Below are 26,085 nucleotides of genomic sequence, written 5' to 3' on the forward strand. Positions count from 1 at the left end.
GCTTAACTTTAAAACCAGATGCTATAACTAGCTACAAATGACATGTGTGCTTTGAAATATCTCTTTGACCGCTTATGCTATCAATGTAATTCAAGTGAATTGTGAAAGCTGAGAAATGTGGCTTTGTTCTGATATACAGTACACGCTGGTATACGTAAGGGATAATGCCTGACAAGGTGTCCATTATCATGAATTAATGGACGACGCGGAGGCATGAACCGTCCGACACGAAGCAGGGCATTATCCTGCTTATACCATGGTCACTCATGAAAGAAAAAAATATTAAATAAATTAATGAGTTAATGTTTTTCACCGGTAAAATCGTAAGTTTTTCACAAGAAGAGGCTGAGTGGACTATTTCGTTGTGACGTGTTGCCAAGGTGTAATGGCTCTGACACAGAACCTGCAGCTTGGTCGGCCGCAGTGATGTTACATGACACAAACATTTCAGAGGACGGGTGCAGCTCTTACAGCTTGTATGTGTCCAGAGGACGATGCAAAATTTTGTTTCAAACAGTAAAAGTCCACAGATAGTTTCCTACATCGCTTTTATTGCAAGAAATATTATCCACCATTCACAATGGTATAAGGCTGGTTAACCAGCCCATTAACCAGCTGGTTAACTGGCGCCTTGATTAAAAAAAATATTTTGGACAAAGCAGAAGAAATGTCACTTGTCATGTTACAACCTTGTGTTTGTGGTGTGATAAATGACTTACTGGCTTTTACACATTGCTGTTGTTTCCTCATCTTGTGAGTCTCGCTCGCTGGAGAACAGCAAGTGGACCAAACCACTTTGAGGAATGGGGGGAATATAATCTTTCAACAATTAATAAACATGTTTTACGGTTATAATTTACACCGCTTGTGTTGTGCTATATTGTACTATATAATTATTAAAAGAAATGTTTGTGTTTGAAATTATTTTTGGGGGGGGAGCACCTTTATGCAGAAGGGGGGGGTCACTTCCCTTGTGTTGCCGCCCCTCCCCGGAATTTCTACCTATGGCCACTGGATCCACTCACACATGAAATCATGTTTATATCTGGCAGAATTTTAGCCGCTTAAGCCACCCTTCACTTATAGCTGTGCTTGGCATTTAAGGGAACTGCAATCCCCATCTGTACCACGAAATGTCAGCACATCTTACACACTGTACCTTTAAGTTTTTAAGTTAAGCAAATAGGAAGAAACTGGACAGGATCTCCATAGTCTATAAAGAGTCCCTTCATTGGAAGAGCTCTATTACCCCATCTGTTAGATGAATATTCAGTGGATATTTTCGGTGGACAGAAAATAACGGACATCAAAGGTAATTTCAGTTTTCAATTTAGGGAGCTACAACAATAAATATAAATGAACTCATTCCTCCGGGCTCACCATGGGCTTCATAAATATCTAATATCTGAGCTCCTTGTTATTATTCTGAATGCTTTCTGAGAAGCTCATAACAGATATGTCACCATATATAGATCCAACGGCAACATTAGCGTGAGTATCATGTTCTTTGATGCTGCAGTGGAGCAGCGATTGAATTGGTGGTGCCTGAAAAGCAATTACATCTGTCAAGCTGATGTTTTAACCAAGCACGTATATGATAATGACGTTCTTCAGGGCTGAGCCAGGAAAGTTCACAGAGGAAATGAATGAATTACAGAGACCATATCATCATAATTGCATTTCTGTTATTTCCCTGGAGTCTTTCATTTGCAATGGCTCCTCCCAAAATTACACAAATAAACCGATTGATCAATCTGCCATGTCTGAGTCAGGAGAAGCTCCGATAGTAATGTCTGAGATGATCTCCTGAAACTAAAACTGGCCCAGTTAATTTTATAAATAGATACAAAAACAGAGCTGAAGTTTGTTTGTTTGTTTGTTTGTTTGTTTGTTTGTTTGTTTGCTTGTTTGTTTGTTTGTTTGACTAGTTGCTCCACAAACACTCATTTTTTCACCAAATGAAGTGGTTGCAAACGGGGCTACAGAAAAGTACTTTGAATTTATAAAAAGAAATAGTATTATTTTAGAAAATAAAGTTGTAAGCTGAAGACATTAGTTGGGTACACTAAACAGCTAATAAGTCAATCCAATGGCAGCAACTCAGTACATGTTCAAGATAACTTCCTGGAACTCAAACTGAGCATCAGAATGAGGAAGAAAAGGGATTTTCAGTTTGTTCTCTAGCTGTTATCATCAGTGAAAAGGTGTAAATAATTATCCCTCCATCACCTGTGTCACCTGTACAGACTGACAGGACAGAGACATCTGCTGAGGAAGTGAGTCCAAAGGATTTGACCCTCAAAAATGTGGGGTTCTGTTACTATATTCAAGTACTATAAACAGCTAAAATGATGTTAACCTGTCCATTAGAGAGGACATGTCGATCCAGAGACTGAGAAGGTGAAGCAGATGTTTGGAGAAAGAGACCAAACATTCAGCATTTGTCCAGAAGAGCTCAGCAGGAGCATGACGTTGTGGTAACTACAGTAACTGGAGATCATTACAAGAACTGCTCTTCTACTTTGCTTTTAACTTGTCATCATGATTTCACCACTGCCTGACAGGAGCAACTTTGTATGTCCTCCCCTGAGCCCCCCACGGTAAACAGAGTCAAATCACAATAAAGGATATTCATGACTGGCTGAGAATCACCGCAGCATTATTTGGGTGAGCATTTTCTGCAAATTCCAGCAGGGTTTATAATTCAGTAAAACAATCAGTGCAGAGCAGATCATACTGGTGCACCTCAACACGACTTCCTTTTTACTATTTGTGATACAAACATGTGGTTCAAGGAAGGAACAACACAAATGTATTACTTAAATATTTAATTATTATTGTAGTTTTTCTCATGAATTATCAAATTTTTATTAGAGTATCACCACCTCCTCAGTGACTTCATTTTGATACTTGTTTGTAAACCCACAGTGGTCCTAATTTGATGTCCTGTGGCTGTTTCCCATCCCCGACCTCATCTATTACAGCCAGCATGATAACAATTACTCTCTGGTAAAATCCTAAGAGTCACCTTGCAAGGCTTGTTAGAGGTCTGTGGCAAGTTTCTGCAGATTACAACAGAAACCATCCTCCCACACACTAAGATATCCTCTGATGGCCAGAACTCTAGAGGTGGAACAACCAGCATCCTGCACTGCGGCTAGCGGTGGCGTTCATGGAGATGGTTCATCACTGATTAATTGATGAGATTGGTTGGAATTTGCTTGTGAAATTGATTCTACATGATGCTGTTTGTTGGAAAATGTTGTTTTCTGTGGAGGACTTACTGATTCTGTTTTAGAAATGCTGACCATGACATAATGCTCATCTAGCTTAATTTAGATCTAATCTTAAGATTTGATCCCAAAAGATCAAGATTTTGGTTGCCAAAAGAGAATGAACAACATATTTTTATTTGATTTAAAGCACTTGCTACAGGAACATATTCATCAGGAATATCCAGCATCTGTGCTCGTTTATCTCTGCATTTAATCTAAAATTAGATTATCCTCTTGCTGATTTGTACTAACAGTCTTTGGATCCACCTGGGTTGCAACCAGTATAATTATGCAGTATAATAGGTGTAATAAAAGCCATTCTGATGCATCCTTGTGTTTTAAAGAAGACTCTGCTCTGTATCCTGCTCTTTAAAAGCTTGTGTCTGCTGGGAAGCTGGGTATTGTCATGCAGGGTGGTTTTGATAGGGGAGGTGATGCTTACTCACAACGATCTTACAGAAAGTTCTACATGAAGCAACGCTGCCACCTACTGGAGCGCTGTTGCACAACATCTATATACAGCTCCAGTCTGTCTGCTGTAAGACTTGTTTTAATGGTTCATCTTAACAGGATATCATTATTATTATTATTATTATTATTATTATTATGCAACAGAGTCAGAGCATTCAGTTTTTTATCTTTGATTTTCTGCTGGATATTCCTCATACTTGAGCAAATAAGTGACAATAATAAAAAACTGACTGGTGCTGCATCCAACTCCTCCATCATTCCTTGTTCAACAATGTCATGTCATAATATAGGACAGCAGCTCAGCTCAGTGTTCATTTTTTTATTGGGGCTACTTGGAGAAGCCAAGCTACCTACCTACTTAGAAGATAAGAGAAAAAGTCATGCATTTTCTCCTATTTTCCTGGTTGGACTTTTGTAACTCCTTATTTGATGGTTTAGATCAGTCGTGTCTTCATCCCTGGCAGTTTGCAGCTGCTCGTACGCTGACTAGGAGGAGACGTCGGGACCACATCGCCTCCCAATCAGCTGCTCTTCAATGGCTTCCCGTTAGTTTTAGCATCCAGTTTTGTTACTTGTTTTAAAAGCACTGAATGCTGCGACTACAGCTGCCACACCAACAAGTTCCAGTTAGAGCTCTGAAGTCTTCAACCAGCTCCTCTTAGAGTTTCCATATTCCAGGCTCAAATCCAGGATTGACAGAACCTTATAGGTGGAACAAGTTCTTCACATCAGACCTGTTCAGACTCTCAGGTCTTAAGTCTTGAATTAAGATTAACTTCTTAGGACTGACCTTTAAATACAGCTTAGCCTCAAATTTCTTCATACTTTTTCTCTTTTTATTCTGTTTTTTATGTTATTTGTTTAAAATTGTTGTTATTAGACTTATATTTCATTGTTTAATATTTCGGACTAAGGTTATAAATGTGGAATATAAATAGACTGTGTTCCTCTTCCTGAGCAGAGAACATTAGCTCTGTTCACTCTAAAAGTTCCACTTAGGATTGCAGATTTCATTTCTGGTTGAAACACATCATTAACCCTTTAATACCTAATGCATTATATTTAAGACCTGTTCCATCCTTTTTTGGTAAAAAAAAAAAAACCTTCATCAAAACGCTGTTGGATAAAATCTGATCCTTGCAATTGTAATTTCTCTCTGTTATAAAGAACGTACTTTTCATTGTCTTCTGCCCCTGGTGGGTACGTTTTATATGCAAATTCTGTTTGTTTATCTATTTATAAAACAACAAAGAGATTTAACATTTTCTGCCCATTATTTTGTGTTTCAGGCTTAAAAGGGTTAAACTAACACAGAGGGAGTTCTGTGGGGTTTTTCCTCTAAAAGAAACATATAGTCAAACGGGCCTGGGGGTGGCCTGGGGGTGGTGTGCCATGGGTCTGGGCTCTGCCGCTGTCCCTATCCTCTCATTCCCCTTTAGGCATGTGGGGTACCTTCTGGGGTCAGTGGCAGCTCATTGGCTGTGGTCCCTGAATGGCCCGGTCGTGGGGGGCGGCCTTTCCTAGCCTGTCTTGCCCTGGGGGACCTCCCAGGGAGCTGGGGTGCTTAATACCACTAGAGGCTCAACATCCAGAGGGAAGTTTGCTTCTCTCTGGACTTACATCCCTGGACCCCTCTTATTTCCCGCTCTCTCTGTCTCACACACACACACACACACACACACGTAGGGAGTTGGGAGGCGTGCACGCCATGCGGGGTGGAGCGAAAGGGGCCATTCAGTGGTCTCCTTGGAGGCACCCCATGGCCACTCGCCTCTCAGTTTTAATTGCACTTAGACACCAAAACACAACAAACACAGCACACAAACAACACCTGGGGGCATGTCATGCGGTGCATGTCGGGCGGGACCACTTAGGTGGCCTGGGTCCTGGCTCATTGCCGTCACTGTCCCTCAATTTTAATTGCAAACAACACACACTACATAAACAGTCAGGAGCGCGGAGGGAGAGGGTATTAGGGACCTCTCACACCCCTGTTCCCCTTGGGTGTGGCCGGGGGAAAGCAGGGGAAGGTGGTTACCCCAGGGGCCGGGTCCTGGGGTGGCTGTGCTGGTGAGCTGCTGGCTCTGTGGGTGCTGGGTTGGGGGGCGGGGGGGTGCTTGGGGCTCGCTGTCCTGGTCCTCCTAGGCATGTTGTGGGCCCTCTGCCTTTGGGGGATTGGGGCGGCCGCCTCCGGGCTTCTGGGGCCCTGGGCCCTTCGCTTTGTCTGCCCTGGGTGGCCGGTCCCTGGTGGGGCTGGTGGCTACTGATCTTGGCCCACTGGAACCTGTGCCCCAAGACCGTGGGGGCCTCTTGCTGGGGCTCTCCTCTGCCGCCCTTTGGGTGGGACTGGAGTCGGCTTCATGGTGGGATAGCCTGGGTTGGTGCTCTGGGGCTGCTGCTGAGGGCCCGGGTCTCTGGGCTGCCCTGGTCTGCCTCTGACCTCCGTAGAGGCTTGGTTGCATTTGCACAATCTCACTCACCACGCTTCATCACTCACCACTCTTCATCGCTCACCACTCTTTGTTCCTCATGCTCTGCATGCTGACACAGTCACTGAGTTGTCCAGTGGGTTTTTATACTAAGAGATTATTCTTTTTTTTATTTTTCCTGTGAGTTAGTATCTGGTCGCTGTTATGTCTTTTTGATTTGGTTATTATTTAAAAACTCTTAATGACTAGCAGCTCTGTTTTTTTGTAAAAGTTGTAGGAAATGTTCTGGTGTGTTCATGTACAGGTGTAACAGTTTGTTGTCTGGTGATGGTGTTGATTGAAGGGTCGTTTCCTTCTGTCTGTGATGTTTTTGTCTCCTTTCTTCTTTCCCTTTTGCATCTTTTTGCTATTTTCCATCTTTTTCTGTCCCCTCCGGTCAGGTCCAGCAAGATTACCTAAATTCCGTGATTCAAAGTAAATAAATAAATAAATGAATCAGATTATCAAGAGGAGCCTTACCCATAGGCCTCCCCTTGGCAGAGCAAATTTGTTCAGCACGACACAACAACCAGATTATCATTTAGCTGCTATGATGCTGGACAGGACAAGTTTAAAAAAAAAAAGAAAGATAAAAGAATTAAAAGAAAAACGTGTCTGTTACTGTGCCTGAGTAAACTGCCATCAAACAGAGAATTTTTTTTCTAACATCATGCTAACAATGATACCACAAACACAGATGCCGTTGCTCACGTTGCTCTGGTTTTATGAATATTTGGTTCTAAACTTTAGAAAGCAGACAAGAATAAACACCACGGTCCCATTTTATTGGGTTTTTATTAGTAGCTGGTTGTTTATAATTGTTTAAAGTCCAGTGGAAATCTTTTAACTGGAAAGCAGAGTTCTGCTTGCTTTCTGCTTTCACTTAATAAAATATTTGCTGTCAACTTATGTGTTCTGGGCCAGAAATGATACTGGCCACAGTCCGTTGATAGCATTGGTGAAAAAAAGAGATTTTTTTTATTTGAAAGGAAAAGTGCTACTTTTTTTTCTTTTATTCAAACAAGTGCTTAAATTTCACTTGAACTTTACTGTGAATCGATTTATTTATTGAATACAAAGTGACTCTGTTTCCACATTTAGTCTCGACGAATCTTTGTAGCTTCTCACTTTTTAATTAATGCCCAAAACCCTTTCAACTCAGGATGCACATGTTTATATTTCCATCTTTAAACAGTGAGAAATAAGCGTCACGTATGTGTTGAAAGATTCTACGTCCTCATTTTTCTCCTGTAGAGGCCCAGCAGTCCAGTCCAGCCTCCTGCAAGGATCACACTGATCCCCACCTGTTTACACACAACAAACACACCGCAAGTCAGTCAGATAATTAATCTGCTGGTTAATTAGACTTAAATCTGCTGGTGGTAGGGTACATTTTTAACACCCATTTATAACAATGTTCTTAAATCAAAACATACAGCATAAAAAAGAAGTGTTCCAGTTTCCAGCACCGCAGGTTTCTGTTGGCTTTCAGTCTGGTCCCACTGAGCCAGAGAACTCTCATAGTCCAGATTGATAACCCCGGTGGGTAAAACTCGAATGCCCCAGTAAACCCGCTTGACTCGGCGGTAGTTGGTGTCCTGAACATCACAACGATATGTACCTGAAAATGACACAGTAAGTTATAGAGGTTGTGCATTTAGTTTAGCTTTTAGGCGTGTAACTATACACTGATCTGCAGGATACACCAGTATTTTTGTAATCGGTACACTAACATTGATTTATGGTACTTTTTATTTGTTATTGATACTGATACAAATACCTTTTGCCCAAAAATAATGCAACTGTAACTGAGTAAAACTCATACTTTAAATGAATGCTTTAAGAATGAATAATCTTAATAATGGATTCTTTACGACCTCTTTTCTCCCAGAATTAATTTCTCACAAGATGACGGCAGATATGCGATTTAAGCTCTTAAGAACACGTTTTTTCATATCTCACTTTAGTAGAAGTGAGACAAAATCAGATATATTAATAAGCATGTTTGTTAAACGGTAGCATTAAAATCGAGTAATTTTTGATATACGTTGATTTTTAATGGGTTAATGAGAAGTGTCTTTTTTATTATTTAGTTAAAAAGGTAAGATAGAACTTGTCAGCTTTCACTAAAGGAAAAAATGTTGCATCTGAAAGTGTTTATTTTACCCCTGAAGTGGTCAGAGAGGATCAAATGGAGTTATCTGGCATTTGTTAGAATTGTTGTTAAATAAATGTTGATTCTGGAAAAGAGAACTTTTGAATTCTTTTTATGATTATTGATAAATCTGGTGAAGTAAGAATGTATTTCCTTTATACAGCATTATAATATGTTCTCAGCAGGTCACAAAAATTTGGTGATTAATTGTAATTCTATTTTTCCTCCATCTTCCTGCATTTTCTTTGCATTTTTTTTATGTCTTTGCATATTTTCAAATTCTCTTGAAAGAGGGCCTAAAGTGTTGTCTATGTGTAGGCTAAAATCACCGGTTAAAATAATCATGCTACAGGTGGAGTGGACGATTGATAAAAACTGTAAATTTGTTGATAAAATCACCCTTCACATCTTTGGTGGTCTACTGCACCCCAAACCAACCAGCTTACCTTTCTATGGAGCTTGTTGAACTTGTTTAGATATTTCAACTGATCCATATTATTAATGTAAAGATGTTTTATTTCTCATGTCTCTCTAATGGGACCACAGTTATCGGAGCAGTGTTAGAGGGAGGGACACAATCATTTCCTCTCTTAGTGTAAGGCCCCCTTGATAAGGTTTATCTCACCCTCTGGAAGTATGGATCTCTAAGACGTTCTTTAAAAGGAACACGCGTAATTGTTTCCATTTTCTTTGTTCTAACAACCAAAATGTCAAAATAATAGTCAGACCGTTACCAAGGTTATAACTAAGTAGTAAAATGTTTGGGTAAGAGACTAAATAAGAGCACGGTTTAAACTGGTGTCCATGGGACCATTTCCTGCTAGTTTATCTTCTTTTTCAGGAAATTTCTTGGGTTTCCAAAATTATCATTAAAAATAAAAAAATGTTTTTGTGACATCAGCAAACATCAAATCATTACTCATTAAACTGATATGATAATAACAAATAGTTTGATTTACACCCTTTCATTTGTCTCTGGCTTTATCACCATCGCCATCGTACTGTTGAATGAAAGCTGAACTTCTGCTTTACTTTTTTGTGTTGAAGTTAAAATGAAGACAGTCACACAAACATCTGTGTGGTTGCTTAACCAAAAGAGAAAAATTGACTTATTAGTCACTCAAAAAGGTGCAAAAGTCAAAACAACATCTGTAACCAGAGACCCGCTTCACCATCCAAACCCTTGAAATGATGTGAAATATCTTGATTCTGGGAGGTAGCATCAGTATGTTTACCTGCATCTTCCTCTCTAACAGGGTCCAGAATCACTCGGTCCAGATGAGGAGCCTCCCAGCGTTCGAACAGAGAGTCATCGGAGGTGATCATTCCTGGAGCGTAGCGCCATGACACCCTGAGCCAGACAAGAAAACTTCATGCTGAATTCGAACATCTTACCAATGTTAAAATCAAACCTGCGCCCTTGGTTCACGGATCAGCTCGACAGTCCAACCAAATCCTCCAACCAAAACTACTAAAGTATTTTATTCTATGAAAGGGAGTCAAACATCTGTAGTAGCAGCCATGATGGGAGCTGTGCTTCCTTTGTTTTCTCTGTCAGCACAGGAGGCCGGCTGGTGCATTCTTTTCTGAAATGAATCAGCTGCAGCTTTCAAAGAGATTCTTCATCCAGTTTCACTAACTGTGATGAGAACGGATAAATAAGATGAGTGAGCAGTCTCTGATATCTCACTTCTTTTCCTTATTATCACCAACCTAAATAAAGAGGTAATAATTCATATTTTATTTTACTAATATGATATGATAGATCTTATGAATTTCTCCAACAATTTCCCTCAACTTTTCCAATGAGAACAAGAAAAAGAGCTAAAAAATAACAAGAGTTTCTTTTTTCTGGAAGAATTTGAAAAGATCTGGACAGTTTACAAGTTTCCATGAGAGAGAGAGTTTACATTACACCACTCAGCGAGGTGATGTCGCTGTACTAGTACACCTCTCTTATGTTTGTATACAAGTATGTAGGAAAATGTAGTATAAATGTGCAGATATATTATTTTATCATTAATTTCTTGTGTTTAATTTTAAGGTATGGTCTGTGTGCATACATAGACCATGCGTATGCATGTATGTATGTATGTATGCATGTATGTATGTATATATGTATGTATGCATGTATGTATGTATGTATGTATGTATGTATGTATGTATGTATGTATGTATGTATGCATGTATGCATGTATGCATGTATGCATGTATGTATGTATGTATGTATGCATGTATGCATGTATGTATGTATGTATGTATGCATGTATGTATGTATGTATGCATGTATGTATGTATATATGTATGTATGCATGTATGTATGTATGTATGTATGTATGCATGTATGCATGTATGCATGTATGCATGTATGCATGTATGTATGTATGCATGTATGCATGTATGCATGTATATATGTATGTATGTATGCATGTATGTATGTATGTATGTATGCATGTATGCATGTATGCATGTATGCATGTATGTATGTATGTATGTATGCATGTATGCATGTATGCATGTATATATGTATGCATGTATGCATGTATGCATGTATGTATGTATGTATGTATGCATGTACGCATGTATGTATGTATGTATGTATGTATGTATGTATGTATGTATGTATGTATGTATGTATGTATGTATGCATGCGTGCTGTTGGGAAGCTCTCAGATGGAGAGTTTTGGGGTGGGTGGGAGGGTTGGCGGTTGGGGGACAGGATGGTGGAGGAATGGTGAGGAGAATGATGGATGATGTTTTATTATGGAAAGAAGCAATAAAGAGAATGTTGGGAAAGCAATAAGCTGTTCATGCATGTGATCTCCTCCTTACCTCCAGGAGAACCTCCCCATCGCCTCCATGACCTCTTCCAGACAATCAATCTCCACTTTCTGTCCTGACGCCACCGTCATTGTCCTGAGTCCACACTGCCACATCTCCAGACATTTTACCTTACGGACTCGACACTCGTCTGACACATTTGATTGAGAGATTTCCTAACCAAGATGATAATAGTCATTGTTATTAAATACCAAGGTTTGCGTTGGTGTATTGTTCTTTAGTCTTTTTTTTAGGACTAGGCTCTGTTTTCCTTTGTCTTTGGTAAAATATTGTTAGCCACAGAAATCTGTGCTCTGCACTAAAGAAGTAAACATAATTTAAAATAGCAACAGATGGATATAGATTGTTGGTATAAGAATAAGAAGGTCTGGATGTGTAAAGTCCAAGAATCACCTTCCCCTGACGCATCTGCACCAAAGAAATCTGAGAGGGTACAAAAAGGGGCAGCCATGTTCTCCACCCCAAAATAAAAGGTATTTCAATCCAGGTTCTTATATAAGGCTGCATGCATGTTGTTAAGGATAAATTTCCAGAACTTTGACATTAACATTGACTTTCAGTCACTTCCTAAGGTGACATTTTATTTCATCAAACTTAGCTACTTGGTGTTATTGGCTTTGGTCATGGCATTTAGCTCAGTATAAGACAAATAGTAAAGGTCTTTTAGATAAAAAAGAAAGTCTCTTAGAATTTGCTACCTGTGTTCCATCCTTTCCATTAACTTTGTCTTCCAGCGCTTTCTGGCTGTCTTTAAGCAAACAGAGGGTTTGGGTTTTAAGCCCCAGCCCACAGGTTGCGCTGCAGGGGGAGCTGTCGGTGATCACCTCCACTGGTACTTCATCGACCTCCTCCAGGTCTGCTGAGGTTAGGAAATGTGTGCAGAGGAGGAGGAAGAAGGAAAGCCTCACGGAGCCTTGTAGCATTTTGACATTTGATGCTAAATCTGCAGGAAAAAGTATCAGCAAATTTCAGAATTTTTTTCAGCTAACCATATAAAATCCAAATATAAATAAAGTAAATATAAATATAAAATAAATATAAATATTTATATAAAAATAAAATATAAATATAAATAAAGTTAAGAACCTTGTGATGGCTTACTTATCATTAATGTATGTTTATATTTGTTTACTGTATAGACAAAGGTAAATCTTGCTTAATTTTATATATATTGATAAACTGAACCCTGAAAGAAAGTGTGTGCAAGTTCTGTTAGGATGTTAGAGACATTAAAGGTGAATCATAATGATATTCTTGAGGGCAGAGAAAGATTCCTCTACTCTGATCGCATTTGATAGCTCGTTTAACCCCCATGAAACTCCAAATGAGACCAGTCTCCTGCACAAAGTCTCTTAATGAGAGGGAGTAGAGGTCATGGCCATCCAATACCCCAATAAGGGCGAGATGACCATTACCCCTTTATCCCCAAAAAGAAATGGACCCCTTATCCCTGCAAAATGGAGGGAGAAGGCCAAGTGACCAGACAAAGGACGGGGACTGGACTGAGTCTTAAACCAACATCCAGGAGAATAATGAGACCCTCAGTGGCCATACATTTAAGCAAAACCTTTCACATTATTTACAGTACAGCCCATCCCAAAACCTATGTCTCACTGAAGCTACCAGAAAGGTAAAATGCACTTACCTGCTGTGGAAAGCTGAAACCAAAGAACTTACTGGAGGTAAAAGATTGCAGCAATTCTGAATTCAAACTGCATTTTTTGTGAGATGCTGCACCATGACAACACAAGTTCCAGAATGAGGACATTCAAATCAAATCAAACTTTATTTATAAAGCACTTTTCATACAAAAGCAGCAAAACATGCTTTATATACATATACATATATATATATACCTTCACACACAAACATAAAACAAGGTTCAATAAAACACACCTGATCATACTCACACATCATCACACTCAGACCAGCATAGCACACATATACAACCCCCTCCACATTCCTCCACCCCCCCTCTTTGCACAAACATAAACTCTGACTTCGAGATTTCTAGGAGGATCCCCATGTGGAATACACTGAAGTTAAAAAGTTAAAAGAAGATAAAAATAAACCTAAACATATTAAGAACAAATACGAATAATATATGAAAAAAAACCTTTAGGACCAACTGAAAGTCTGGTACCAGAGGACCTCGGGGTTAGCAGGTCAGACAAATAAGAGATGTAAGGAGAGTGATTTAAGAACTAGTGTGATGTGTTCCTGCCCTCTGGTCTTCTTCAGAACCCGTGCTGCTGAGTTCTGTAGTAATTGTAAGTTAGAAATACTCTTTTGGGGAAGACTAGAGAGCAAGGCATTACAATAATCTATTCTACTAGAAATAAAAGCATCAGCATCTCAAAGATAGGAATGGATGAACTCTGGCAATGTTTTTAACCCGTAAGAGCCCAACGTGGCATATTTGTCACATACAGTTTCTGAGACATTTTGCTTCAATTTATGGTATAAACTTTGCTCAAAATCCTGTTGAACACAATCTGATACTCGTCTTCTGTCCCCTAATAGATACCCAGAAGCAGAAAACCATATTATAATAATTTTTAATATATCACATGGTAATAAATGGTATATATTATCCCCCCAAAAACTTTAAATTTTGTTGTTACATTTTGTTAAAGGTCCAAATAAAGACCACATATTTAAAAAATTTGACTTTTCTTACCATTTTTTTAATGGCTCGGGCATTAATGGATTAAAATGATAGTATCACATCTGTGACATTTCTAATGTGTGGAGTAAAATCCAGCTCAGAGTCAAAAAGGTCACCCAGATTTCTCTCACACTGAGAAGGTTTAAAGATAAGTAATTTAGGTAAAATGGTCTCTCTCTTGTCTTCAGGTCTGATAATTAAAACTTTAGTCTGATCCTGATTGAGCTGTAAGAAGTTTTCTGCCATCCATGATTTTCTATCTAAAATACAGTTTAAAGGGGCATTAACTGGTTCCAGGTCATTCACTCCTGACACTGTCAAAATATTGGGGGGGAAAAGGGATTTGTTAGTTCAGATTTTAACTTCTTTGTTTTAAAACATTGGCTAAAGATCAATAGTAGAGTGTGAGAACCTTTCAGCAATGTTATGTGGGGAGAAAAAAGCCTTTAATATCGATGTGGTTTTTTGCTGTGATCTTACTGCTCATATCATGAAAACAGCTTTTAAGAAAGCTGGAAGTTTTTCTATCAAAGGCCATTAGAGCCCAGAAATCGGTTTTCAAAAGGCAAACTAATGATGTGGATGCTGGTGCAGTTTACAACACAACCACTAGATGTCACTGTCTCACTGCAGGAAAACAATAAAGGCAAGCGGGACTAAACCTTGACTTGGTTTAGCCAATTCATAATATACAGGATGGTCACTTTTTGATCTATGTACACTTCTAGAAGTTAATGTTCATCGTAATAATGTTATAAGAAAAGGTCCAAAATATATACAAATATTCTTACTCTGTGGTTCTGAACTATTTTCCTTGAGCACCTCCATCATAAAACCACCACCTTGCATTAAAACCATGACAAGGCCTTTTGGGAAAATATCTAAACTTGTCTTGTTTTTTTAAGACCAGATAAAATATTATGATACCATTCACACATAAAAAAGGAACTGATCAAGACTTTATTTTTACATCCGGAGAATTGTGGCATCTGCTAGTGGGAGAAGAACCAAGACACGATCACAGAGACTCACGAAGATGAGTCAGAGTAAGTGGGGGACTGAAACATCTTCAGAAGCCAATAACAGTGGCCTAATTGGCAGACCAGTAAAAATCTCTTTGTGTGTGGGATGGGAACAAATATGTGAAAGTAGTGAAGAGGAAAGAAGTGGGTGTAAGAAGCCACTGTGGAGGAAAAGTGGTGGACAGGAAGTGCAAGAAGGTGAAAAAAAGGAAAAGACAGCAAAAAGAATGGTTTCTTATAGCAATAATTATAGGTTTAAGCAGATAATTCTCTGCTGGATCAGTCTATTTTTGTGACTGATCACCTGGTTTTCAAGCACCTGAAGTACTTTCTGTTATTAAATTGAATTAAATTAAATTAAATTAAATTAAATTAAATTAAATTAAATTAAATTAAATTAAATTAAATTAAATTAAATTAAATTAAATTTATATAATGAATGTCAGTCCACCATCCAAGCAAATCAAAGACTTTTTAAGACTGCAAAGTTATGTAGTTTTGCTTAAATGCCTGTAATATCTTACTGGCATGGTCAGCTTGATTATTGAGCCATTATTATTTGTCGTACACAGTGTGTTAGTTTGGTTTATAACAGCCCTGCTGCATAGATGCAAAGTCTGGTCCACAAGCAGCCTGCAGTTCTGACTCTGACCCAAACACAGTTGCTGTTGTCATTGCTGAGTTTGACCAACAAATTTGAGCACAGCATGAATAAAAACGTTTTTGAACTGATGGTTGATGCTGGAAAATCAGTGCAACATTAACCCCTTTCACCAGCCAGGTCGTCTGCAGAGCTCCAGTAACCGTTGCTTGTAGGTGTGGTTTATGTCTCTGAACTATCTATGACCTGTGACAACTTCCCTCTTCAGTCGGAGGCCAGACCAGTTCAGCTATCGTTTTCCCACACAGAGACAGTCAGTATTGTTTGTATAGTACTTCTTAACAAGAATATATTTTGGATTAAAACTGGTTAGATCATTATGAAACATGGTGGTTTGAGGATTTGTGATTTGTAAAATGGGCTAAATTTGAGTAAAGTCTCTGTGTGTTGTGGCTCAGGGTGTTTGTAGTTATGCAGAAGAAAGAAAACCTTGCCTATAAAACTCACATTTCCTGTTTGAACTTTGAGCTGTTGACAGCTTCATATTAAACTTTCTCACACGTTGTCTGGTGGAAGAGCAATGACTGAGCAGCTGCTGAAAATCCTGATTGTTGGTGATGGAAATGTTGGGAAGTCTTCTTTTGTGCTTCGCTACGTCAGTGGACAGTTCAACCGCTCATACAAGATGACTGTAGGAGGTACGTGTCTTGTTCTGGAGAGAAAAACGATGTCCCAGACTCCCAGTCTTGGCTATATGTGTCTGTGTCGTTCAGCCGGGGAAAACTGCGCATCTAAGTTGGAGGAATTTTAAGGAAGTCAGTAATGGTGCCCTTCTAAAGCTGTTATTGTAGCTCCAGTAAAACCAGTTTTAAGCAATTTCAGGCTCTGCTAAAGAGCTCAGAATAAAACAGTTTTAACATTTGACATGTTGTTTCTGTTGTTGTTTAATGTGTTTAATTGTCCATTTTTTCTCTGTCTCATGTATATTTCATTTATTTTATTCTAGTGGACTTCTCTGTGAAGGTGCTGCAGTGGTCAGACAGAGAAAAAGTCAGACTACATCTGTGGGATATTGCAGGTATGGATGGATGGATGGACGGATGGACGGATGGATGGATGGATGGATGGATGGACGGACACTATAATGAACTGTGTATCCTCCCTTCAGGCCAGGAGCATTTCATATCCATGACTAGAATCTATTATAAAGGTGCACTGGGCTGCATTGTGATGTTTGACGTCACCAACGAATCCAGCTTCCTCAAATGTCGCCATTGGAAACAGGACCTGGATAACAAGGTCATGCTGCCCAATGGAGACTCCATCCCTTGCATTTTGCTGGCCAACAAGGTGATTCACTGCATTTAGCTAATGGATGATACACAAGGAAACATTGTAGGCTCAGTGTTAATGAAAAAGCAACGATCAATTTCTTTCAAAGAGAGCCTCATGAACATTTCAGGTTTTCAGCTTCATGGCATTTGAAGAATTTTGCAGTTAATTCAACAACAAAAAGAGCAATTACTTGCACACAATTAAAAAAAATTATATATATATATATATATATATATACATATATAAACAGTAAATAATGATAATGAATGTCTGTCTTCGCCTGTCATGCCTCCTCTCTGCAGTGTGACCTGGCTCAGAGAGTTGTGTCTTCAGACAGCATTGACAAATTCAGCAAGGCCAATGGCTTCATCACCTGGATGGAGACGTCAGTCAAAGACAACAAGAATGTTGGAGAAGCTATGACGTAAGAGATCATCAAAAACCAATATGAAGAAATCAGAAAAGCAGAGTTTAGATGGAGAAGTAGACGAAGAATTATAAGGATAATATGTTGCATTATAATATGGTGGATGGTGGTGATGTGGGGGTTAAACACATAATGCCCACACCAAAGTAAGATTACCTGGACCTGATAAAGTGGTTGGTGAGTTTTTGTGTAAACATGACAATGCCTGGTAACAAGGTTAGCACAAACACTTTTTTGACCACTTATTTACATTAATTTCCATAAGTAATTGAAGGATTTATTTCATACTGAAGCATGGCTAACCTCTGGTGCTACAAGCTAATAAAAAAGCTCAAAGAATTATGGAAATGTAATCTATTGGTTTACTTTGTATTAGTTTATACAACACAAAAATAATATACAAATACAAATGTTTAGACCGATAATTAACTTGTTACATCTATTGTGTTTCAGGAGATTGGTGCAGCAGATTCTTTCCATTCAGTCCAGTTTGTATCCACTGAATCTCAGACCTGAAGACAGTGTTAACCCTCAACAGGACTCAGAGATCAACAGTAATTCAGCAGGAGGCTGCTGCTGAAACACTGCTTCTGTAACTACAGAACCAAGCAAACACAGCCTCCCTTATATATACATAATAAAGATAACAGTTGAAGTTGCTGGGTTTTTTTTTTTTTTGGTTTTTTTTTTTCAGGTGACCACACTCCAGTTTAATGGCAACAATAATTGAAGGCTGGTTGTGCCTGAAAACTTAAAGTTCACATGTGGATCTGCATGAATCTGAAGCACAAAGTCCTTTTTACAGATAGACACTACAGCAGAAAAACCTTATTTACACACCACAAGGACATACAACTATGAAGGTTTATACCACTTGTTTGGCCTATAGCTGGTGTCTCAGTGGCAAAAACTGGAATAGTTAGAGGAAGTTTATAAAAAAAAAAATAAAGCTTTGAAAAACTAAGTGGACGTAAGAAAGGCCGAGGCACGGAGCAGTCCTCTTTGCTCTTTGCAATTCTATGCACATTTTGAATTATTTTACAAGCAGAAATGAATAGAAATATAATACAAATATATCCATAATTTTACTTCAGTGTTTATATGCTTGCTTAAAATGGCTTGTTTCTTGTTTTCTGATGGAAGGCAGACGTAACTTACATTACAGAGGCTGTAACTGTTTTGAAAGGAAGACAGAATATGTATGGTATCAATCCCCAAAGGGAAATTAATGTGTGCTGTTGCAGTATGATCATTAATCATTGATTGTTTATGTAAACATACAATAAATAAAAGGTAACTTAACAAAAACAATTTTTCATAGAAAAAAAAGTAATTTTAGTGAGTAAATTTGTTTTGAGCTGTTGGTGGCAGCTGACTCCAGTGTACTTTCCACACTCATTCTCCTCAATCGAACAGCTGCTTTTGAACCTATATCTTATGGCATATTTCTCATCCATTTAGCATCTATTTCATCTATTTCTGGTTTCACTTATACCACTTGTTAGGTTTGCATCATATCCCCCTGGCCATCTCCATTTGTAAATGTGTTGTTCAGTGATCAGCCCTTTCCAGTCACCAGTGGTGTTCCGCAGGGCTCGGTCCCAGGACTCCATCTCTTCTTTGGGTGTATTCACACTGGCACTGTTTAGTCCGCTTTTAATTAACTCTGGTCTGTTCCCACATATAATAAGATTAATTTGGAAAAGTGTGAATGCTAATTCGCACTCATGCAGACCAAAGAGGTAAAGTCTGGTCCAAAGGTTTTGGTTGCCTTCTACACTAAAGGAGAAAGACTTCCATTTTCAGTCCACGCCAATCTGTAAGCCAGATTTCCTTTTTCCGCTTTTTTGGTTCAGAGTGTGAATGAGTGTTCACACACCTCAAAACAAACCATACTATCCATAGAACCGGACCAGGGTTTGTTTAAACTGGACCAAACAGAGCCAAGGTTATCCTTAGTTTATTTACTTCCCCTTGGTACAAATTTGCTGTTATGCTGATGACACCCAGCTCTACCTGTTCAACAAACCCATTTCTATGCTTGTAAATTTTCCATACTTTGCTTTGTGGCAAAAAATGAAAACATGGTTTGTTCAAAACTTTCTGTAACTCAACAGTGACAAATGCACCCTAATCAACTTTCTTCTAAAAATATGTCAATAACCTTACTTAGCCTGTTATCTTCTCTGCACTATTATTCATCTTTTCCCATTTCTTACACCCAACACAAACACCATTCTCATTCACTCTTGTCATTTGCCATCTTGAATACTATAACTCTCTCCTATCTGGTTTACCCCACAAGTCAGTCCAGTAGTCAGAATTTTGCTGCCCAAATCATTCCCAGAGCCTTGCCAACTGAACACATTTGATTATATTTCAAATTAACTTGCTTGTTTTAATTGTAAGGTTTCCTTAAAAAAAAGACTCATTATTATTATTATTAAAGTTCACTTTTTAGCTTTACAAGAAAAACTCTGTGGTCAAAAAGGGATGGACATGGTCAGCAGCAATACTCAGGTAGGCTGTGGTGGTTAAACCAGGCAACGTTGGTACTAAGAGGCCCAAAGTGGGGCAAGAAAATATCCCCCACACCATTACACCAGCAGCAGCATGAAATGCATTGAGATGCTGCCATGTAACTGGCTGATTTGATGTTTCCGTAAACAAGCAATTGAATGGGGGGCCTGAAAAAGTGGTCAGTGAGTGAATAAAGCAGATTTTCAAATCATTACATCCTCAAGTACCACTTCCCTGCATGTTTTAGATGTTGTTCTACTCCAACACATCAGATTTAGATTGATTAACCTACTCATAAGTTTTTTACAAGCCTGTTAATGAGCCATTCCTTTCAGCCAGGTGTGTTGAAATACAGAATGATCTATCTTCATATCCCACCATCACCATGTAAATATGTATATAGTCTGTGAGGTTGTTGTTATATTTTATATATATATAGTATATATATATATATATATATATATATATATATATATATATCTTTTATATTTATAATGGTACATATTTTTGCTTTTCTTAGACTTTGTCTTGTTAATAATTTATATTGCACCTTCTTGCTGTGATGCATGTTCACCTTATTCTGTCTTTCTACACTTTATTCTATAACAAGAGCTGCTGTAACAAGTGAATTTCTCCACTGTGAGATAATAAAGTCTAATCTAATCTAATCTAATCTAATCTAACATGAAGGTCAGTGGTACTTGAGAACCAGGACTGAGAAACACTGGTTGGTAGGAACACATACTAGACAGGCCTCTTTAAAAACAAAGGTTTAGAAATTAAGAGTATATACAGTACTATGCTGCCACTGTGGCTTCAAATTTGCTTGACAGTTAAGTGAAAGGGTGGCTGAGTAAAAGGAAAAGGCCTGTATATAGTTCTTGATGGGGAGGCCTTTACAGTTTCTGCGGGATGATGAAAGAGATGGAGCGTGCTTCTCCTCCAACAGACTGACTCATTCAGACACATGGCGTCCTCGTGTTAATCCATGAGCCATGTGTGTATGAATACACTGAGTGTGCCAGTTAACCAAATGGTGAGTAGGTGCTGCTGGATGTGTCTGATGCACATGGATATGCACGTGTCCTTTGTAGGCATTGAGTACTTGACATTGCTGGCTTCATGAGCAGTGATAGCCATGGCTTTTGTGTTATTCAGGTGTTTGTTGCTTCTGTGTTTATCTCGTAGATGTCAGAAGCTCAGACACAAGCCAACAAATATTCTGATTACTTTTTTAGTGATCAAGATTATACACTTTTTTATGTTCTATATAATGAATGAAACATTGAGTGAATAAATTTAGTTAAATCATCACTCTAATATTTGCTATCATTCATCCATCCATTTTCTTGGTGAGAGACGGGCTAGACTCTGGAAAAGGTCCCCAGTCTACCACAAGTCGTTCACAATATTTATTATGTACATTAAAGTCTAAATCTGTCCTTTTCAGAGAAAAGATAAATTGTCATATTCCTGTTTTTTTTCCAAGCCATGTTTCCTTTACCTTTTCAGATTAATCTTTTAAAAGCACTACTTAACTTTGGCAGATTTTCTTATAGAGCTGCCTCCTAACAACAGCTAATTCAGCATCCATCTTCATACTGTCTCTTCTCTGAGATCCCTCCAGTCAGTAAAAGTCAGTCTGATGTTTACTTTTGCCTTTATCTCTTACTCTGTCACATTTTCTCTCTCTTTTCCTTGCTTCTTCTAATAATGTTCTCTTGTTTGTTTGTTTGTTTGTTTGTTTGTTTGTTTGTTTGTTTGTTTGTTTGTTTGTTTGTTTGTTTTGTTTTTTATGAGTCAGCCATTGTGCACATTAAAAATAACCAGTATACAGTTGCTGGTGTGTGATTGCTGTACAGTGAAACAGTGTCCCGGAAAAGAAAGCTGTGAAGTTTGGTTTTCCTACCACGGGATGCTGCTGGGCAACAATGGCTGCAGGAATGTACTTAATAAATATCACTGTGCCGTCAAAACAACACAGAAACATACATTTTAAAAGTCAGAAAGTTACAAAGTGCTACTTTAACAAATGTTTATCAAGACTTATGTCTCACTAGTTAGTTTACAATGAAAGAGCATGGATAAAGCAACTGAATGCAAAACTGACAGCATCCTCCTGGATGAAATTTTAGTGAGTAAATTTGTAGTGAGTACATTCAAAGATTAATGACAGAAAAATGAGAAATATCATTAAAAAATAGTTTCTTTTGATATCTAATCACTTCACTAAACTGAAATGTTTTAATTGTCTTGTAATGAGTCCATTACATCTACTTGCTGTGAGTCCACATACATGGCAGCTGCCATATTTGTGACAACATTTTAACTAGAATGTCTCTGAATAGACAAACAAGTCTGTATGAAGCTTTAAAACTGCAGGATATAACATCCCTAAAACCCCAGAATGATGGAGAAACTTCTGTTCCCAACCAGCGGATGGCTTCAGGCTCCATCTCTGTGATCCTTTTGGCCTTCTGGCTGTCTGTAAGTTTTGGCTTGTCTGTGGAAGGAAGAGGCAGAAGCTTAGACCTTCACCAGGTTTATTTCACTTTGCTTAGTAAAGTCACATTTCCAGTTGTATAAAAGTGCATAATTTAAGTATGAAATGGCACAACAAGAAGCTATGGTGCAAAAATCTTAAAAAAAAAATGTGTTTGCATTGAACATCAGCAAGTCGCCTTCACCATGCCTACTGGACTAAATGCATTGAATTGCCGCCATGTGATTGGCTGATTAGATATTAGGGTTAACAAGCAGTTGAACAGGTGCATCCGGTAAAGTGTAGAGTGTATGCTTCCCTCCTTTGGCATGGAAATACTTTTGAATGCTCTAGGACAGGGGTATCAAACTCCCATCCACGAGGGCCGCAGTCCTGTGTTTTAAATCTTTTCCTGATCCGACACACCTGACTGAAATTAAAGGGGTCATTGTGCAGAAGTTGACAAGAAGCTGTTGGATCCATTTGATCTGAATCAGGCGTGGAGCAGGGAAACAACTAAAACCTGCAGGGTAGCGGCCCTCGAGGACTGGAGTTTGACACCCCTGCCCAAGGAGGAGCCAAAGAAAGGGGTTTCTGGGTTTTCCTTCTGGACCTGTTGCCTCTGTGATTCAAACTCAGATAAACTGGAAGAATGGAAGGTCATGCCAGTCATTACACATTAACCATCTGATAATGTGTCTTCATCCAGCTGCCAAGACAGCTAGGAGACATTGGACTTAGGGGGGTTCCTGAGTGTGTGATTAGCTGCGGTCCAGCGTACTCACCACTGAGCCCACATCCCGTCTTCAGCTTGTTAAATCTCAGCTGGAAGGCTTGTCTTCCAGACCTCTAGTTACATCTGCTTGTTTTTACTGCTCAAGTCTGAGTTGAGTTCTCCACAAAGTTTTTGGGGAGCTGTTTTCAAACCCTGCCCAGGTTTCAGAGTACTTTAAACAAAACTTCAGGTTGGCCCACAACTATGTCCAACAGCAGTGTTCTTCTAGTTCTGAGAAAATAGGGTGTGTTTGACTAAATTCAGTCTGAGCTGTGTAGGCTGCATGTTTGCACTTGTGTGTGGATTATTCGGTTTTACTGAGCATGTAGGCTTCTATTCTGATCAGAAAGATGGAGGAAGCAGACGATCTGGGTTGTGACTCACTTGTCCACACTGACCAGGAAAACCCTCAGCAAAAACAGCAAATGTTGGACAGATGCAGTCTTAGTTGGTTTGTCAGTGTGTAATCCACAGGAAATGAAATCAAGATTTGCTCCATCACTGGAGCTTGTGAGTCGGTCCTGGACACGGATATGATAGAATGTTCTCAGACTCCTCTGGGACCTCTTGTCTGCTCAAAATGAGCAGAAATAAATAAAATATTTATAAGAAATCACTGAATTCTTCGTAGTTCTGCTAAATGGATAGGTCAGCAGCTTCACAAATGCTGTTTTGTATTTTTCCAGGCTTTTGTTGTCCCTGTTCCTACATTTTTTTAGATGTGTTGCTGCTATCAGATTCAAAGTGAGCTAATATTTTCTCTGAAATGGTGAAATGCCTCATTTTTAAAATCTGATATGTTGTTTATTTTCTGTTGGGAATAAAATATGGATTTGTGAGATTTTCAAATCTTTACATTCTGTTTTTATTTTCATTTTCTACAGAATTCCAGTTTTTGTGATTCAAGAGCAATCTGCAATTTTAATTTATAACAAAACTAATCCACAGATTTTTCTGGTTTTGCAAAGGAAATTATACTCTCTCGCTCTCCTCCCCCTAAAATAGACACAAAGAAACTCAAACAGTGTGAGGGTTTAGGGTTATTTTTACTCAGCAGAATGTATGATAACAAATGAATCCTGTTCCCGGCCTCGCTGCTCATTAGCTGTTGTGTGGAGGTGGTGGTGCCCTGGAGAGGCCACCCAGCAGCTAATGTGGGCAGCTCAACTTCTTTCATACGTCACTGAGTCTTTTTTTCCTGCTCTGAGCAAAAAGAAGGTAGTTACAGAAGAAACTGTTTGTCCGTGTTTTGGTTAATGACAGCACTTAAGTGCAGAAGTTCAAACTTTCCCAAATGACTGTTTACAGCATCTGTCTGTGAGCTGAGCCATCTCACCACTTTGTAACTGAGCTCTGAAGCGGCCCCTTTGTGCTCACATTCTACTCATATTCAGTTTATTATGAAAGATTTTATAGATAAAGAAATTTTTCAAAAGCTCTAAATACATATTTCTACACATTAAACTAGTGTGTCCAAACTTGTTTGGGTTCTAAAACAGATTTAGGGCCTATTAGACATCACTTGAGGTCCATTTCAGTTGTTTGTCCATCTACTGTTTGTTTATACCCTTATTTACATCTCAAAATTCTGCCCCTAAAGATAATATGAAGGAAATATGCTGTAAATAAGCATTTCTGCATTGGAGCAGAGATGTTAGGAGTTCTACAACCGTGAACATCCCAACCCTGAAGGTCCTTAAAGTCTATATAATCATAGTCTGTTTCTCAGGGATCCCAAACTTCAGATCTTGAGTTTCCTGCAGATATTAGATCGGAGATCCTTAATCCTGGTCCTAAAGGCTAGTGTCCTGTTGGCTTTAGAAGTTTCCCTGCTGCAACACACCTGATTCACACTTGTGCAGAGTCTGCTAATTACCCATTGACCTGGTCAGGTGCTGCAGCAGGGAAACCTAAAACCTGCAGGCCTTAGAGGACCAGGACTGAGGGTCTCTGTTTTAGATGCTTTCCTGCTCCAACACACTGAATTAAAAAAATGGATCCAACAGCTTGTTTTCACATTGCTAGACAATCAGAATTTAAACATCATTTACATCACACACATTTAATACTCTTCTTTTTTTTACGTTTCAGCACAATTTGGCCTCCTTGTACCAAAATATCTTATGAGTGATAATACCGTGACATGTAGAGGAAAAGGTTCCGTGTCCATAAATACTGAGGGATTTCAGGAAAAGAATTAGTTGTTATTGCAAAACTTGCGTCAAAACTGCAAAAGACCTTGAGACAGGACGTCAGCACAGTAGCAGAGGAACTTTCAAGGACTCGCTCGTGCAGGGAGGGTGTTTTCTGCTGCTCTGTGTGATGACCCCAACAGACAGTAGCATTATGGAATAAGTTAAACATATTTATAGATTTCTGATGACCCAGGTGCACTGATGAAGACAGCTTGACTGAAATAAAGCTGTGACCTACTTCTGCTGTTAACTTTATATTTCATCTTTGTCTGTTTTACTCTGATGCCGTGTAGTTTTTTCTTTTTATTTCTTGTTTTTTTTTTTTTTTTTTTTTGTATTTAGTGGAAAAACATTATTAAAAACGAGCAGATTGAATGGCAACGTTCTGTGACGCCACCACAAGCAGGGATCGTTGTGTCAGGGCTTTCCAACAAACCGATCGCACACCATCTGCTGACAGATGGTCACAGAAAGACACACAATATGTGGAAACAGAATAAAGAGTTGAGTCAAACCAACAGCCAAAAATAAGCCCTGTCCTGCCCAAACCATGTTGTTGTGGCTGACCCACATTATAATCTGGTTAAAATGCTGCAGTGTGGTCAATTTTCTCTAACCTCAATTAGCCTGAAAAACAAGAACATGCAAATATTTCATATGCTGGGTGTTTATCCAGTGAGCTTCATGGAAAACAAAGCAGGTTAGAGATGAGTGGAGGAGGTAAACAGAGGTGAAGACGAACAGGGAAAGACGGCCTGTGATGGGAAGAAGTCCAAAATACTGCTTGTGGTGCTATCAGTGCTTGTTGCTCTTGCTTACGCATCAAGCACTTATCTCACACTCAGTATGA

At 38.8% G+C, this 26,085-nt stretch overlaps 2 protein-coding genes across 2 annotated transcripts; one reads left to right on the plus strand and one right to left on the minus strand.

Moving 5' to 3' along the window:
* Positions 1 to 7,369: 7,369 nt before the first annotated feature.
* On the minus strand, positions 7,370 to 12,922 carry tmem81 (transmembrane protein 81). The gene is made up of 6 exons (XM_042003911.1): positions 12,856 to 12,922; positions 11,909 to 12,153; positions 11,202 to 11,365; positions 9,605 to 9,720; positions 7,651 to 7,835; positions 7,370 to 7,518 (listed from the first exon to the last, which is right to left on the minus strand). Exons 2-6 carry the CDS (start codon positions 12,131 to 12,133, stop codon positions 7,444 to 7,446), a joined length of 765 nt encoding a protein of 254 aa, XP_041859845.1. The 5' UTR covers positions 12,134 to 12,153; positions 12,856 to 12,922; the 3' UTR covers positions 7,370 to 7,443.
* Positions 12,923 to 15,781: 2,859 nt separating this feature from the next.
* On the plus strand, positions 15,782 to 18,535 carry LOC121651594 (ras-related protein Rab-7L1-like). The gene is made up of 6 exons (XM_042003912.1): positions 15,782 to 15,814; positions 16,078 to 16,199; positions 16,508 to 16,579; positions 16,670 to 16,851; positions 17,139 to 17,260; positions 17,717 to 18,535. The coding sequence occupies exons 2-6, from the start codon at positions 16,082 to 16,084 to the stop codon at positions 17,841 to 17,843; spliced, it is 621 nt and encodes a 206-aa protein (XP_041859846.1). The 5' UTR covers positions 15,782 to 15,814; positions 16,078 to 16,081; the 3' UTR covers positions 17,844 to 18,535.
* Positions 18,536 to 26,085: the final 7,550 nt, after the last annotated feature.

The sequence above is a fragment of the Melanotaenia boesemani genome, chromosome 13, assembly GCF_017639745.1.
Source record: "Melanotaenia boesemani isolate fMelBoe1 chromosome 13, fMelBoe1.pri, whole genome shotgun sequence".
Classification (NCBI taxonomy): Eukaryota; Metazoa; Chordata; class Actinopteri; order Atheriniformes; family Melanotaeniidae; genus Melanotaenia; species Melanotaenia boesemani.

Excerpts from the sequence above, each read along its gene's own strand:
- tmem81 (XM_042003911.1), bottom strand. The coding sequence starts at position 12,133 with ATGCTACAAGGCTCCGTGAGGCTTTCCTTCTTCCTCCTCCTCTGCACA. Across the intron at positions 9,721-11,201 it reads ATGGGGAGGTTCTCCTGGAG|GGTGTCATGGCGCTACGCTC; the intron begins GTAAGGAGGAGA and ends TGTCTGGCTCAG. Across the intron at positions 7,836-9,604 it reads TGTTAGAGAGGAAGATGCAG|GTACATATCGTTGTGATGTT; the intron begins GTAAACATACTG and ends TGTCATTTTCAG.
- LOC121651594 (XM_042003912.1), top strand. The coding sequence starts at position 16,082 with ATGACTGAGCAGCTGCTGAAAATCCTGATTGTTGGTGATGGAAATGTT. Across the intron at positions 16,580-16,669 it reads ACATCTGTGGGATATTGCAG|GCCAGGAGCATTTCATATCC; the intron begins GTATGGATGGAT and ends TCCTCCCTTCAG. Across the intron at positions 17,261-17,716 it reads AATGTTGGAGAAGCTATGAC|GAGATTGGTGCAGCAGATTC; the intron begins GTAAGAGATCAT and ends ATTGTGTTTCAG.